This window comes from Eriocheir sinensis, chromosome 38, assembly GCF_024679095.1.
Source record: "Eriocheir sinensis breed Jianghai 21 chromosome 38, ASM2467909v1, whole genome shotgun sequence".
Classification (NCBI taxonomy): Eukaryota; Metazoa; Arthropoda; class Malacostraca; order Decapoda; family Varunidae; genus Eriocheir; species Eriocheir sinensis.
The window spans coordinates 14,057,593-14,072,368 of record NC_066546.1 but is presented as its reverse complement, the minus strand read 5'-3'; the positions used below and the strand labels follow the sequence as shown (position 1 = coordinate 14,072,368).

The following is a 14,776-nucleotide window of genomic DNA, read 5'->3' as shown; positions in this document are numbered from 1 at the left end:
CTCTCCTCCTCCTTACATACTTGCAGGAGGCCACGTGGAGGAAGCAGAAGTTGATGTAGGTGACGCTATCGGTGCCGCATACTGGGTCGGGCACGCTCGGGCACGTCATCTTGTCACACTTCTTTCTTTTCTCACACTTCTCCATCGACACCTTGTACACTGCTCCGGCCCCGCGAGACCTGCACGTAGAGAAGTGTTAGTGAGAGTCTTTTTTTTTTTTTTTTTTTTGTTTTTTTTTTTTTTTTTTGCATTACATTAAGCAAACAAAACTCTCTCTCTCTCTCTCTCTCTCTCTCTCTCTCTCTCTCTCTCTCTCTCTGTATACAAAATCTCTATCTATCTATCTATCTATCTATCTACCTACCCGCACGTCAGCCGCCTCATGTCACACTCATTGTCGTAGATGTAGCCGTCGGAGCCGCACACAGGGTCATACTTCTCGCCTATGCAGGTCACAGGACACGCCCCCGGCATCCTCTCGTGGGGTCGACACTCCCCCATGGGCAGCTTGAAGATGTGGCGGCTGGGGGAACGAGGGTAGACTGAGGTGATGAGATGAAGCGAGATATGGATAGATAGGGCATGGGAGAGGGTGGAGAGGAAGAGAGAGAGGAGAAAGGTGATGGGAAGAAAAGAGAAGAGGGGAGAGAAAGAAACAGGGAGAAGATATGCACTTGTCCAGCACTCTCCCATTCCACTTTCCACCCTTTCCTCCCTCTTCCACTCTACGGCTACGCTTCCCTCTCCACTTCTTTTTCCATCTCGCTCACTTGTCTAACACTTCTACATTCCACTTTCCTTCCTCTTCCACTCTACGGCTACGCTTCCCTCTCCACTTATTTTTCCACCTCGCTCACTTGTCTAACACTCCCACATTCCACTTTCCACCCTTTCCTCCCTCTTCCACTCTACGGCTACGCTTCCCTCTCCACTTCTTTTTCCATCTCGCTCACTTGTCTAAAACTCCCACATTCCACTTTCCACCCTTTCCTTCCTCTTCCACTCAACCACTTCCTTGCACATTCCCTTCCACTTATTTTCCACCTCGCTTACACACCCAGTACTCAAGCTTTCTCCCATTACAATATCCACCCTTTCCTCCTCCTCCTTCCACTCCACCACCTCCATGCGCTCTCTATTCCACTTCCTTTTCCACCTCGCCAACTCACCCAATACCGTAACCTTCTCCCATTACAGTTTTCATTCTTTCCTCCTCCTCCTTCCACTCTGCCACCTCCATGCGCTTTACTTTCCACCTCCTTTTCCACCCCGCCAAACAGCCTCACTCACCCGCAGTTCCGCATCTTCATCTGACACTCGTTGTTGTAGATCCTGCCGTCGGAGGCGCAGACGGCCCTGAAGGAGTAGAGGCAGACGTCGAGGCAGTGTTCGGTGGTGGGGCAGTGCTTCAGGAGGGTCTGAACCACACGCTGCCTGGAGGGGGAGGAAGGGGGTGGGTGAGGTGTGGCAGCTTGGCCTTCTCTTTGTCTAGATTGGGTACATGAAGAGTCTAGCATCCCCCCTTTGTGTCTAGATTGGGTACATGAAGAGACTATATAGGAGTCCCTTTGTGTCTAGATTGGGTACATGATGAGGCGATTGCGTGGGTGGTGATGGCGGCGGAAATGAAGTGAGGCGTTTCGTGTTGATTTCTTCGTTGGGTGTATTATGTATTCTCTCTCTCTCTCTCTCTCTCTCTCTCTCTCTCTCTCTCTCTCTCTCTCTCTCTCTCTCTCTCTCTCTCTCTCTCTCTCTCTCTCTCTCTCTGTGTGTGTGTGTGTGTGTGTGTGTGTGTGTGTGTGTGTGGTTGTCACAACGCTATTCCGTCAATCCACCCCCCCCCCCGGCGTCTCTCTCTCTCTCTCTCTCTCTCCCTCCCTCCACTCCTTCCCTCCTTTCCCACCTTCTCTCCCTCTCTCTCTCCATCACCAACTGACCTGAATTTTTCTTTATCCATGTTTGCTCTCTCTCTCTCTCTCTCTCTCTCTCTCTCTCTCTCTCTCTCTCTCTCATATGTTTTCCGTAATCACTTGAATCAAACGAAGAGAGAAAAGCAGACAGTTAAAATCAAGCAAAATATGAAGAGGTGAAATGAAAACAATGTCAAAGAATGAAAAATAAAAGCAACAACCGAGTGTAAAGTATGAAAACGACTAAACAATAAAGAAAAAAAAGAAAGAAAATACTAAAAGAGCCTACGTGATGATTTGCAAGGAGGTGACGAAACATTGTCACGATGCAAGGGAGGGAGAAAAAAAAAGAATAGTTACCGCAAGCAATTCCGAGATGACGTGAAAACGGAACGCGGTTAACGGGAACGAGGTAACTGGACTTGCTAAAAAAAAAAGGAAGGAAGGAAAGAAAAAGGGAAAGAAAGAAAGAAAGAAAGATATCTCAAGAATGTACAGCGTAACAACAAAAAAAAAAAAAAAAGATTAGTGAGAGCGCTATTTTTTTATTTTTTGCTAGCAGTGACGACGATGATGATGATGATGATGATAGAAGAAGAAGAAGAAGAAGAAGCAGATACCGTATACTACACAGACACACAAAACCGAAAACATCACAACGGTATCGCATGAGAAAGCACACACACACACACACACACACACACACACACACACACACACACACACACACACACACACACACACACACACAAATGTAATAAAACAGACTAAAAACGGAACATTACGAGTTTGAGAATCCTGAAAAAAGTAATAAAGTAAAAAACAAAAACAAAAAAAAAACAGGGACGCACACACACACACGCACACACACAGGTACACACAACGAACCACCCCTCTCCACACAGGTACACACAAACACACCCACTCACCCACAGGTACGGTGCTTCATGTCGCAGGTGGAGTTGTAAACATTGCCGTCGGAAGCGCAGATGGGACCGTCCTCCTCGGCGTACGTACAGTCTTTGGGACAGTCCTCATCCTCGTCCTCTGTGCTGTTCTCCTCGTCACTCCCCAAGCACACGCCGTAATGGGCAAACTCCACCCCAGACCTGGAATTAAGGGTTTTCTAGTGGATTGATTATGTTGAATGTGGATGTAACGTGTATTTCTTAGCTCGACACTCCACTACCACACGCCGTAATGGGCAAACTCCACCCCAGACCTGGAATTAAGGGTTTTCTAGTGGATTGATTATGTTGAATGTGGATGTAACGTGTATTTCTTAGCTTCCACTTTCCTCATTTTAGTCTTGTATTGATAGCTTCCTACTTTTTTTTATATATTTCATCACTTAGTCTTCCTTCCTCTTCCTCCTCCTTCCTCCTCCTTCCTCTCCCTCCTCACCTACTCACTTTAATATTATCTTCGCGGGCTTTTCCTTACACCTCTTTTTGTTGTTGTTGTTGTTGTCTTTGAGCTGTTTCTTTAGCTGTTAAAAAAAAGACTTCCTTCTCTTCCCTTCACCTTCCCTACCAGTTTTCACACTAAATGACAGAGTGGCTGACTGCGTGACTAAGTGGTTAACTGTCTGAGTGGTCAAGTGACTGGCTGACTGAATGCTTGAATGACTGTCTGACTGTATTGTATTGATTGTATTGTATTTCATCCTCTGCTGTTTTCCTTGTTTCCTTCCCTCACTTTACTTCCTTCCTTTTTCTCTATATTTGTAACTTTACGTCAATATCTTCTTGTTTTCCACTATTTTTGCTTTATTCCCTTCATTTGTTTCTATCTTTCTTGTTACTTCCCACATTCTTACTTCTTATCTACTATATTTTCCTTTACTTTCTTCCTTTCTCACACAGTTGCCTATTATCTTCCACTCTATTCCTTTCATTTCCTTCCATTGTCTCTAACTTTTATCTCGTACAAACTTCTTATCTTCTACAATCTTTACTTCTCTTTCTCTTCCTTAACTCTTCTCATATAGTTACGTCTTATCTTCTACTCTCTTCCTTAATCGTATCCTCCTTTTACTCGTCATCCTTCACATTCCTATCCGCAAACTTCTTATATTCTACAATCTTTCCTTCTCTTTCTTTCTTTGTCTCTATCTTCCTTAACTCTTCTCATATAGTTACGTCTTATCTTCCACTCTCTCCCTTAATCGTATCCTCATTTTACTCGTCATCCTTCACACTCCTATCCGCAAACTTCTTATATTCTACAATCTTTCTTTCTCTTTCTTTCTTTGCCTCTATCTTCCTTAACTCTTCTCATATAGTTACGTCTTATCTTCCACTCTCTTCCTTAATCGTATCCTCCTTTTACTCGTCATCCTTCACATTCCTGTCCGCAGACTTCTTATATTCTACAATCTTTACTTCTCTTTCTTTCTTTGCCTCTATCTTCCTTAACTCTTCTCATATAGTTACGTCTTTTCTTTCACTCTCTCCCTTAATCGTATCCTCCTTTTACTCGTCATCCTTCACACTCCTATCCGCGTCCTTCCCTTTCCTCTATACTGACCTACTCTTTCTGTATTTATCTCTTAACTTCCGCTCCTTTCTATCACCCTCCTCGCCAAACACACACATCCGGCCTCTCACCCCAACACACATCCGTAGTTCCCCTCAAACTCCTCCCCAAACACAACTGCCCCCACACATGCACTTCCCCTACAGACATTTAAACCCACACCAATACCCCCACACACACACATGTTCTCCCCCCTCCCCTCCACTCACACCCACCCACAACCGTCCACCCAAACATACACTTCCCCCCACACACTTACACTCACGCCAACACTCCACTCCCTCCCCCACACACACCTGCTCCCTTTACACCCACCCACACACACACCCACACACACACACACACACACTAACACAGATCTCCCTCCACACATTCCATCCCCACCCCCACCCCACACACCAGCACCCCTCTCCCTCCCCCAACACCTGCTGCCCCCCACAAACACACACCTGCAGTTCTCCACGCGCAGCAAGCACACGTTGAGGTACGTTCTCCCGTCGGAGGCGCAGACGGGGTCGCGAGTGTTGAGGCACCTGTGTTGGCAGCTCCCTCCCCTGGCCCTGGCACACTGCTCGTCAGGTAACACGTACACGTCTGCGGGAAACACATACATGCCCTTGAAAGACGTGCATGGCCTGGAAACACTTGCATGACCTTGGTACACCTATATGACCTTGAATATCTTAACACATGTCCTTGAATCTCTTAATATATCCTTGAACCTCTTTGTCTATGTCCTTAAAACCTATACATGTCTTTGTCCTTGAAGAATCTAATAGGGTCGTATTATTAAACATTTCGACGGCCAAGCACACACATCAGACAAGGCTTTCGTAGGAGTTTGGGGCATTTCCGAGGGTATAGTTTTATGACCCAGGTGGTAGAGGAAGAGAAGGAAGGAGAAAACGGTAATAAGACTAAACAGATGAAGAATGAAAGAGAATGGAAAGGATGAGAAAGAGTTAGAGAAAGGGAGTTAATAAAGAAAGAGTAAAAGGAAGAGAAGAATAAAAGAAGGAAAGAGGAAGCGATACCAAGAGATAACAAAGACGGAGGGGAAGAAAAGGGAAGAAAAGGAAGACGAAGGGAGGGATAGGGATAAAAGTGGGAAGTAAGGAAGAAGATAAAAAGGGAGGAGAAGAATAAAAGAAGGAAACAGAAAGAGATACCAAGAGAAAATAAAGACGAAAGGGAAGAAAAAGGGAAGAAAAGGAAGACGAAGGGAGGGATAGGGATAAACGTGGGAAGTAAGGAAGATAAAAAGGGAGGAGAAGAATAAAAGAAGGAAACAGAAAGAGATACCAAGAGAAAATAAAGACGAAAGGGAAGAAAAAGGGAAGAAAAGGAAGATGAAGGGAGGGATAGGGATAAACGTGGGAAGTAAGGAAGAAGATAAAAAGGGAGGAGAAGAATAAAAGAAGGAAACAGAAAGTGATACCAAGAGAAAATAAAGACGAAAGGGAAGAAAAGGGAAGAAAAGGAAGACGAAGGGAGGGATAGGGATAAACGTGGGAAGTAAGGAAGAATATAAAAAGGGAGGAGGAGGGAGAGTGTACAGGTCCCAAGGCAACATGTGCGTGTCTAATCCAAATATGTACACGCGCTAAAAGAAATCGGGAGTACGTACACATGTGAGCGGAGAACACACGCACATGGATGACTAGAACACATACGTACACACACAGGAGGCGACAGATGGTTTGAAGGCAGTTGTCATGCTCTGGTTGCTACACACACACACACACACACACACACACACACACACACACACACACACACGAAGTCGACCTTTCTTTTGATCACTCTATATAGTTTTACAGGAGATGCGCATAGCAGTCGTTATTTGTTTCTGTTTTTGTTATTTTTGCCTGTGAGCTGCTTTCTTTACTGCAACACACACACACACACACACACACATACCGCCTTTGCCGCAGTTTTCCTTCTTCATGTGGCACACGCTGGAGTAAATGATCCCGTCCGAGGCACACACGGGCTTCAGATCCTCAGGGCATTTGTCTATACACCCCTTGGAGCGCAGACCCACCGCCGCCGCCGCCGACCCTGCAAGAGTGAGGAGAAAGAAAACGTTAAGTGGGAACAGGAAGGGCAAAGAAAACGTCAGCTAGCAAGAGAAAGGGCAAAGAAAACGTTAACTAGCAAGAGGAAGGGCAAAGAAAACGTCAACTAGCAAGAGGAAGGGCAAAGAAAACGTTAAACAGGAACAGGAAGAGCAAAGAAAACGTCAACTAGCAAGAGAAAGGGCAAAGAAAACGTTAACTAGCAAGAGAAAGGGCAAAGAAAACGTCAACTAGCAAGAGGAAGGGCAAAGAAAACGTCAACTAGCAAGAGGAAGGGCAAAGAAAACGTTAAGTGGGAACAGGAAGGGCAAAGAAAACGTCAACTAGCAAGAGAAAGGGCAAAGAAAACGTCAACTAGCAAGAGAAAGGGCAAAGAAAACGTTAACTAGCAAGAGGAAGGGTAAAGAAAACGTTAAATAGGAAGAAGAAGGGCAAAGAAAACGTAAAGTGGGAAGAGGATGGGTAAAGAAAACGGTAATTACCACAAGGAAGAAATAAATTGTTAACTGGGAAAAAGGGCTTCGTTTCATTTGGGCGAAGAAGTCACGCCAATACTCCACTGCATTTGGGCACCAACATATCAGGGCAATTCTATGACCACGAAAATGGTATCCGTGGTTGTAAGGTAATCCAAATGACATATAGTGAAACCAAATTGTCGAGTCCGTTTTGGCGTTGGCTCCCGCGGGTCCATTTCTCCCCTCTGCTCTGCCACACAGTCCCAACACCTATTTTTTTTCTCTCATGTGTTACCTATAGCTTACGAGATAGGTGTTGGGACTGTATGGCAGGGCAGAGGGGAGGAAAGGACCCGCGGGAGCCTACGCCAGACCGGCCTCGGCATATTTGGAAGACTATAGTTGAGAGTTGTGTCGAAGGAGTTCAAATTTCCAGCAGTCATGAGGGCTGCTGTGCCGTCAGTCAACAGCAAGAGAACGAACAGTGAACCGGCGGCTTTTCACTCTCATTCCAAGCGGCAGTTCTACTTTCAGCATCCCGCACTGTTTATCTTTCTCGGTGTTTTGCAGAAATTACAAACCGTCACGCACATCAATATCTGGAAAGTCAATGCTCCTGCTCCGATAAGACGATAAGAAAAACAGTTCCACAAGTACGGAAGTAAAGAAATTAGCAGAACACAGTATATTCGAGCGCCTGGTTGCCGACTCCATTAACCCATACTGAAAATAACAGAGAAACTGGTAAAGATTCTTGGAGGTACTTTGCTTCTCTTTTTTTTTTCCTTTCTTCTCCTTTCTTTCTCTGTTCCTTCTCTTCTCTATTTCTCTTTATATTTCTGTCTCTAATCTCTTCTCTTTTCTTCTCTTCTATCCTCTCTCTCTCTCTCTCTCTCTCTCTCTCTCTCTCTCTCTCTCTCTCTCTCTCTCTCTCTCTCTCTCTCTCTCTCTCTCTCTCTCTCTCGTTCTTTCTTAGCTATGACCACTATCTCCCCGCCTTTATCAACCCTCCTCTTCCGTTCACAAGATGGTGTGCACTAAGGCTCCTAACGCCGTCTTTGTTTTGTCAAGTTAAAAGGGCGACAACACGTGACTCTGAGCATAACGCACTACGAAAAATGTAAACGACGAAGATGCAACACTTGAACTGGAAGATTTATATAGGAAATGATAAAATGACTAACTTGCTGAGAGAGAGAGAGAGAGAGAGAGAGAGAGAGAGAGAGAGAGAGAGAGAGAGAGAGAGAGAGAGAGTTGTCTATAGTCATATCCTGTGACATACGCGTTGGAAATCAGTTTGGATCCCGCTGAAGTGAACGCAGCACCTGTTTTTCTTGACCTCCTCCTCCTCCTCCTTCTCCTCCTCCACCTCCCTCGTCTGGGCACGAAATGATAGGCCTAGACACCCGAGGGAGAGGCAGGAAGGCTCTCTCTGCAGCATGGATGTGGTGAGTGATGTGGTGTGATGTTAGCCTCGACCACGCCCCTAACACTCTCTCTCTCTCTCTCTCTCTCTCTCTCTCTCTCTCTCTCTCTCTCTCTCTCTCTCATTATTTCGATTTTTTGGTTGATCAATGATGCGTCTGTGGTGGGTGGTTGAGAACTCATTACCAAATCTACCTTACTCTCTTGGCTGGGTTGAATCATGGGTTGCACTTACTCTGTTATGATCGTACTACAAATAATGTCCCTTTTGTGAATTAATATACTGGTGGCGGTTTTTCCAGGCTCTAGGAACTACGTGGCTCTGCAAAAAATTTAGATTTGAGTTGTTTTATTCATTATTACATCGCCTGAATCTCCATATAGGTCTATACTAGGGATTTCAATATATTCGAGTTTGTTTATTATTTGTGAAATCGCCAGAATCTTCAAATAGGTCTATAATATGAATTTGTATATATTTGAGCTTGTTTATTATTTGTGAAATCGCCTCAATTTTCAAATAGGTCTATAATATGGATTTGTATATATTTGAGCTTGTTTATTATTTGTGAAATCGCCAGAATCTTCAAATAGGTCTATAATATGGATTTGAATATATTCGAGCTTGTTTATTATTTGTAAAATCGCCAGAATCTTCAAATAGGCCTATAATATGGATTTATATATATTTGAGCTACCTAGTTTATTAGTTGTGAAATCGCCTCAACTTTGAAATAGGTCTATAATATGGATTTGTATATATTTGAGCTTTTTTAATATTTGTGAAATCGCCAGAATCTTCAAATAGACCTCTACACTAAGGCCATCTGCTGTGCCTCTACTTATTCCTTTCCCAGCTTGCTTTACCTAATCCTTCGTCTTTCCCTTACTTCATCCTTCATCCTTCATTCTCCTTTTATTTCACCCTTCATCCTTTCTTTAATTCATCCATCCTTCTCCTTTTACTCCATCCTTCCTCCTTCATCCGCGATTGTCCTGGGAGTTTCCAAAATCAGCGAATCCTTCTCCTTACCCCCCTCCTCATCACACCCTATCATCACCCTCAGGACAACTAACCTTTTCCACATTATTCGTGACACTTATAACTAACTTCTACAGCAAACCGTTCAGCTATTTTCATGTTTCTGCGATTCTTAAGAAATTACGGACCTCACTTTTTCTTTAAGTTTTGTGAGATCTGCCTAAGGTATCGCATCCCCCTTCTACTTCTTAACTTTGTGTATGTGCGATTCCTTGTGATTCTCTGATTTCTTTTATGAGTTTAATGCCTCCTTTCACGGGTGCCTTTTCGCTTACTTATACTGCTGTTTCCATTTCACTCTTTGTCCGTCATCTGCTTTCTCTATATCTTCTTTGGCCTCAATAAGTAGATTTGATTTTGTCCGTCATCTGCTTTCTCTATATCTTCTTTGGCCTCAATAAGTAGATTCGATTTTGTCCGTCATTTGCTTTCTCTATATCTTCTTTGGCCTCAGCAAGTAGATTCGATTTTGTCCGTCATCTGCTTTCTCTATATCTTCTTTGGCCTCAATAAGTAGATTCGATTTTGTCCGTCATCTGCTTTCTCTATATCTTCTTTGGCCTCAGCAAGTAGATTCGATTTGATTTTTAAGCCAAATGCGTCGCGTTTTCCCTGACTGTGAGGGATAGTGGTGATGATGGCAGTAATGGTAGCGAGAATGGTAGAGCTGGTGACAAATGAAGTAATGGTAATCACGGTGACGGCAATGGTCGCGATGGTAATGATGGTGATGAGAGAGTGGCAATTCCTTCATAATTCAGCAGGATGGCAGTGGTGCTGGCGGCGGCGGGGGCGGCGGCGGGGGAGGCGAACGCAGGAACCCTTTACCCGCTTTCCAGTTACTGCACACGCCAAAACACTACTCTATCCTGCATTATTGCTGATGACAAGGTATGTGTGTGTGTGTGTGTGTGTGTGTGTGTGTGTGTGTGTGTGTGTGTGTGTGTGTGTGAGATAATGAGGGAGTTTTAAAAAATATGAAAGAAAATGTGATATTGAAGTGCAATGTGAGAGTATATTATAATTATTACTACCGTCATAGTACTACTGTTACAACTACTAATAATAATAAAGATAATGGTAGTAATAATAATAATAATGATGATATTACTGATAATAATAATAATAATAATAATAATAATAATAATAATAATAATAATAATAATAATAATAATAATAATAATAATCATTATTATTATTAGTAGTAGTAGTAGTATCATTATCCCTACCTCTATCTATATAGTTTTCTCACTCCCAACACACACACACACACACACACACACACACACATACAGACCTACCAGCTGGACAGCTTCAAGTGGGACGGCATCCAAAAGGCCATCATCAAAAACGCCCTGGTTCTAATGCTCATGGACCCCCTGTGTAGCAGCATGGCCAAGAGAGAGGTGGAGGTGCACAGCTCGTCCAGGGTCACCACGGTGTCCAGGGGCAATAACTGCTCGCAACAGGTCGTCATCTATGACTCCAAGAACGTGAGGCTCATCGATGGCGTGGACCTCGTACGCATGATCAATTCAGAAGCCGATGAAATCAACCTTCCCCGCGTGAGTCAGTTTGATCTGAGGGAGTCGGTTGTGAAAAAGGTGTCCGTGCGTGTGGACGGAGAAAAGTCGACCATTGAAAACTCCAAGATCGAGGCAGTAAAGGCTATGGTGATCGAAGGTGACTTTCAATTCATTGTGGAGAACAGCACACTGGTGAAGGTGGAAGGCTTCAAATATAACTCTACGAAAGAAGCAACGTTTAAGGATACGCTGCTGGAGTCAGTGGCAACCAATGGATTCGTGGTGGAGCGCGGCACAGTCAAAATACAGGACTCCAGGATTGGCAGTGTAGAAGCCCTGGGTATGGCGGTGGAGGGTGGCACGCTCGTCATTGCCAACTCTGTATTACATTCTGTGGCCATCAACAGCATCGTGGTCAGCAAGGGTGGCTCAGTGTTATTCGAGAACGTGACAGTCGCTACTGAAAGTGGGATCTTCTTCACCATCTCGAAAGGAACCATGGATCTCTACGCGCTGGGACTCCTGTGGCACACCGGCACTTCGCACTCCACAGTCTCGCTGGTGCTGTACATGGGCATCACCATGGTGGCGAGCTTGGGTGTGGGGGCAGGCATCATGTACTACAAGATGACTCGGAGCGGCGTGGCCAGGACTGAGGTGGACATGACCCAGCTGATCCAAAGAGAACAACCCAACCCGCCATGCCAGCCTGACTCGATGGCCCCCAAACCACCGGACTCGATGCCCCCCAAACCACCGGACTCGATGACCCCCAAACCACCGGACTCGATGGCCCCCAAACCACCGGACTCGAGGTCCCCCAAAATTCCAAACAACAACAACAACGACAAAAACAAAAATACACCAGCACCGCCCCTCCGCCCATTGCCCGCACCTCCGCAGCCTCCGCAGGACGACGAAATGTACGAGCAGTACTCGGACGTTCAACTCCCAACAGGTCTTCCGCCTCATCGACCCCCAATGCCAATACCCGACGAGAGTTCCTCCACAGGGGGGTCAACGCTCCCCATGAGTGGTCATCACCTCCCCATGCCCCCAAACCTACCGAAATGGAGAGATCCCGAAGGAGCCGAAATGAATGACGACCGAGACCGACTTCCGCCGCCGCCACCGCCCGACGACATCTACGACGACCTCATGACTGAACTCCCGCCCCACATAAGCACCAAACCCCTGCCGCCCATCCCACTGAACAAGAAAGCGCCCAAACCCCCCACTCCTTTTAGGAAGCACTAGTGTGTGTGTGTGTGTGTGTGTGTGTGTGTGTGTGTGTGTAGAGTTATAGGTTGGTATTACAAGACACTTTCGCTTCTCACATCAGTATTTCTAAAGGTCAAAGAGGGGATCAATTGGGTCCTAATGAGTGTTTCTTTAGGTTCACGGTACAGAAGAAGGGCAAAACTACCACCAGGGTCATAAAACTACTCCTGGAAATGCCCAAAACTCCTACGAAAGCCTTGTCAAATATGTGTAATTGGACGGCGAAATGTTTAGCAATACGAAAAAAAGCCCCTTAAGATTAAAGGAAAATTTACCACTCATGAGAGTACGATAAAAGAAACGATTGGTGAGTTAGCGAGTGTTCACATTGCTTCTCAAGCCTCTGTTATATAGGCGGAAAAAATGGTTACCCTCATGAACAAAGGGTGACCACGCGTTTCCATGAATTGTGAAGGCTTATGTCGGTGTACAGCGCCCCCTGGGGAATGGTGGGAAGGTCATCAAACGCACAGGATTAATACGCGTTTGTGATATTTAGACATGTACATAGTCCCTTCCTAGATGTTAGTGTGTGTGTGTGTGTGTGTGTGTGTGTGTGTGTGTCATTCATGAAAATATACTATAAAGACACTTATAATTTTGTGAGTCTTTGTACTGCTTTAAAGAGGGAAAAGAGATTATGTGGGAAATGTGACAAAACCCCAAATCAGACGTTAAGCAGGAATTTATAATATTTTTTTTTTTATATAGGCTTATGTAGAGATATGATGCTGTATAGAGATGTGCATCGCTTAAAAAACTTATGAAGAGAGGGTCCTGACGCCTTTGTGATCTTCGTAAAGGTCAAGAATGATAGCTTTATTATCTCCTCCTGGTTAGAGAAAAAAAAAATCAGCTGTGAATTGTCTGAGATGAACTTAAAATGTAAAAAGAGCTGGAGGAGGAGGAGGAGGAGGATGTGACGTTCTGTACATTAATTAATTAAAACTTCAAACTCCTCAATCTCAGCTTTTCATTCTCCAAATAGATATTAGCGTAAAATCAGCAAAAAAAATGACCACCATAGTTACTAAAATTACACCACCAGAAAATATAAAAGTCAGGATGAGACAAAGAACAGAAGTGTAAAAACGACAACACACACACACACACACACACACACACACACACACACACACACACACACACATAGACTCGACTCCTTGTACACTCTTGGTCTTTACGTTATCATTCAACGGATGCCGATATACAGACAGATACACACTCACACTCACTCACTCACTCACCTACTCTCTCTCTCTCTCTCTCTCTCTCTCTCTCTCTCTCTCTCTCTCTCACACCTTAGTTAATTGTTCTGCAAGGGAGAGCAAGGTAACGGGTTCCTTACCTTGATACTCCTGCTTGCCTTGCCTTCCTACCTGCCCGCCAACCACACAACACACCTGCCTCGCTTTATACCTACATTGCCTTTCTACCTGTCAACCTATCAATCTACCTGCCTTACTTACCTACCTCGCCTTTCTACTTGTCAACCTACCAATCAGTTTACCTGCCCTGTCTCCCTATATTTCCGCCCACCTACCACACACCTGCGTTTCCTGCCTACCTTTTGCCCTACCTAACAATCAACCTGCCTTTCTTTTGCCAGCCTTCCCTCCCTCCTACTGACCTACCTGTTTATCTTCCTTACGGTAACTTAATTAGATTTCGCGGAAGCAGAAAATAGAGAACAACGGTGTTAAGAGAAGTAATTAAAGGTAACAGGAACGGTGATTAATGTTACAACTGCATTATCCGACACACACACACACACACACACACACACACACACGGGGGGAGGGGGGGGGAAAGAGAGATCGCTCGAGGTATTTTTTTTAGTACCGTTGACTAGCGGTCGCAGGTTGGCTCCTCTCTCTCTCTCTCTCTCTCTCTCTCTCTCTCTCTCTCTCTCTCTCTCTCTCTCTCTCTCTCTCTCTCTCTCTCTCTCACCACACACACACACACACACGCACACACACACACACATCCCTTGTTGCCGTTCCATTCCTTTGCCTCCTCCTCCTCCTCCTCCTCCTCCTCCTCCTCCTCCATGTCACGTTCAGAGCTATTTATTTTTTTCTCTCCCTCTGGCTCTCACTTCGAATCCCCCCCCCCCTCTCTCTCTCTCTCTCTCTCTCTCTCTCTCTCTCTCTCTGTGTGTTATGTAATTTCCGAACCTCTCTCCGTCTGTGTGTATGTGTGTGTAATAAATTGGAAGATAAGGGAGAGAAGAAAGGAACGCCGGAGGGAAGGAGAGAAAAGAAAAAAAAGAAAAAAAGGACGGAAATGAGATACGGATGAAGGAAGAAAGGAAGGAAGGAAGGAAGGGAAAGAAGGAAAAAAAAGAAAGTATTATAAAAAGAAAGGAAAGGAAAGGGAAGGATGGAAGAAGGGAAAGAAAAGAAGAAAGAAAAAGAAAAAAACAAAGTATGAAAGAAAGAAAGAAAAGAAACAAGCAAACAAAAAGAAAGGATGGAAAAAAAAGATGGAAAAAAGAAAAAGAAAAAAAAAGGAGAAA

General features: G+C 44.7%; 2 protein-coding genes across 9 annotated transcripts in view; one reads left to right on the top strand and one right to left on the bottom strand.

The window, feature by feature from the left end:
* Window positions 1-14,776, bottom strand: part of LOC127008708 (agrin-like) — a 29,280-nt gene that overhangs the window by 10,074 nt on the left and 4,430 nt on the right. For all 7 annotated transcript variants that reach the window (XR_007761267.1, XR_007761269.1, XR_007761270.1 and 4 more), the window contains exons 2-7: window positions 6,369-6,509; window positions 4,898-5,042; window positions 2,840-3,019; window positions 1,291-1,434; window positions 365-523; window positions 21-179 (exon numbers count right to left, since the gene is read on the bottom strand). Coding sequence is in view for 1 of the 7 variants with exons in the window: in XM_050881048.1 (XP_050737005.1) it covers window positions 21-179; window positions 365-523; window positions 1,291-1,434; window positions 2,840-3,019; window positions 4,898-5,042; window positions 6,369-6,509 (928 nt within the window). In the remaining 6 variants the exon portion in view is untranslated. The remainder of the gene's footprint in view (window positions 1-20; window positions 180-364; window positions 524-1,290; window positions 1,435-2,839; window positions 3,020-4,897; window positions 5,043-6,368; window positions 6,510-14,776) is intronic.
* LOC127008707 (cell surface antigen I/II-like) lies at window positions 8,267-13,221 on the top strand. Of its 2 annotated transcripts, none has more exons than XM_050881047.1 (3): window positions 8,267-8,432; window positions 10,216-10,342; window positions 10,747-13,221. In XM_050881047.1, the coding sequence occupies exons 1-3, from the start codon at window positions 8,374-8,376 to the stop codon at window positions 12,232-12,234; spliced, it is 1,674 nt and encodes a 557-aa protein (XP_050737004.1). In that variant the 5' UTR covers window positions 8,267-8,373; the 3' UTR covers window positions 12,235-13,221. The 2 variants fall into 2 exon arrangements, with proteins under 2 accessions (XP_050737004.1, XP_050737003.1); XM_050881046.1 differs by having other exon boundaries at window positions 10,213-10,342.

Excerpts from the sequence above, each read along its gene's own strand:
- LOC127008707 (XM_050881046.1), top strand. The coding sequence starts at position 8,374 with ATGATAGGCCTAGACACCCGAGGGAGAGGCAGGAAGGCTCTCTCTGCA. Across the intron at positions 8,433-10,212 it reads CTCTCTGCAGCATGGATGTG|CAGGATGGCAGTGGTGCTGG; the intron begins GTGAGTGATGTG and ends TTCATAATTCAG. Across the intron at positions 10,343-10,746 it reads GCATTATTGCTGATGACAAG|ACCTACCAGCTGGACAGCTT; the intron begins GTATGTGTGTGT and ends ACACACATACAG.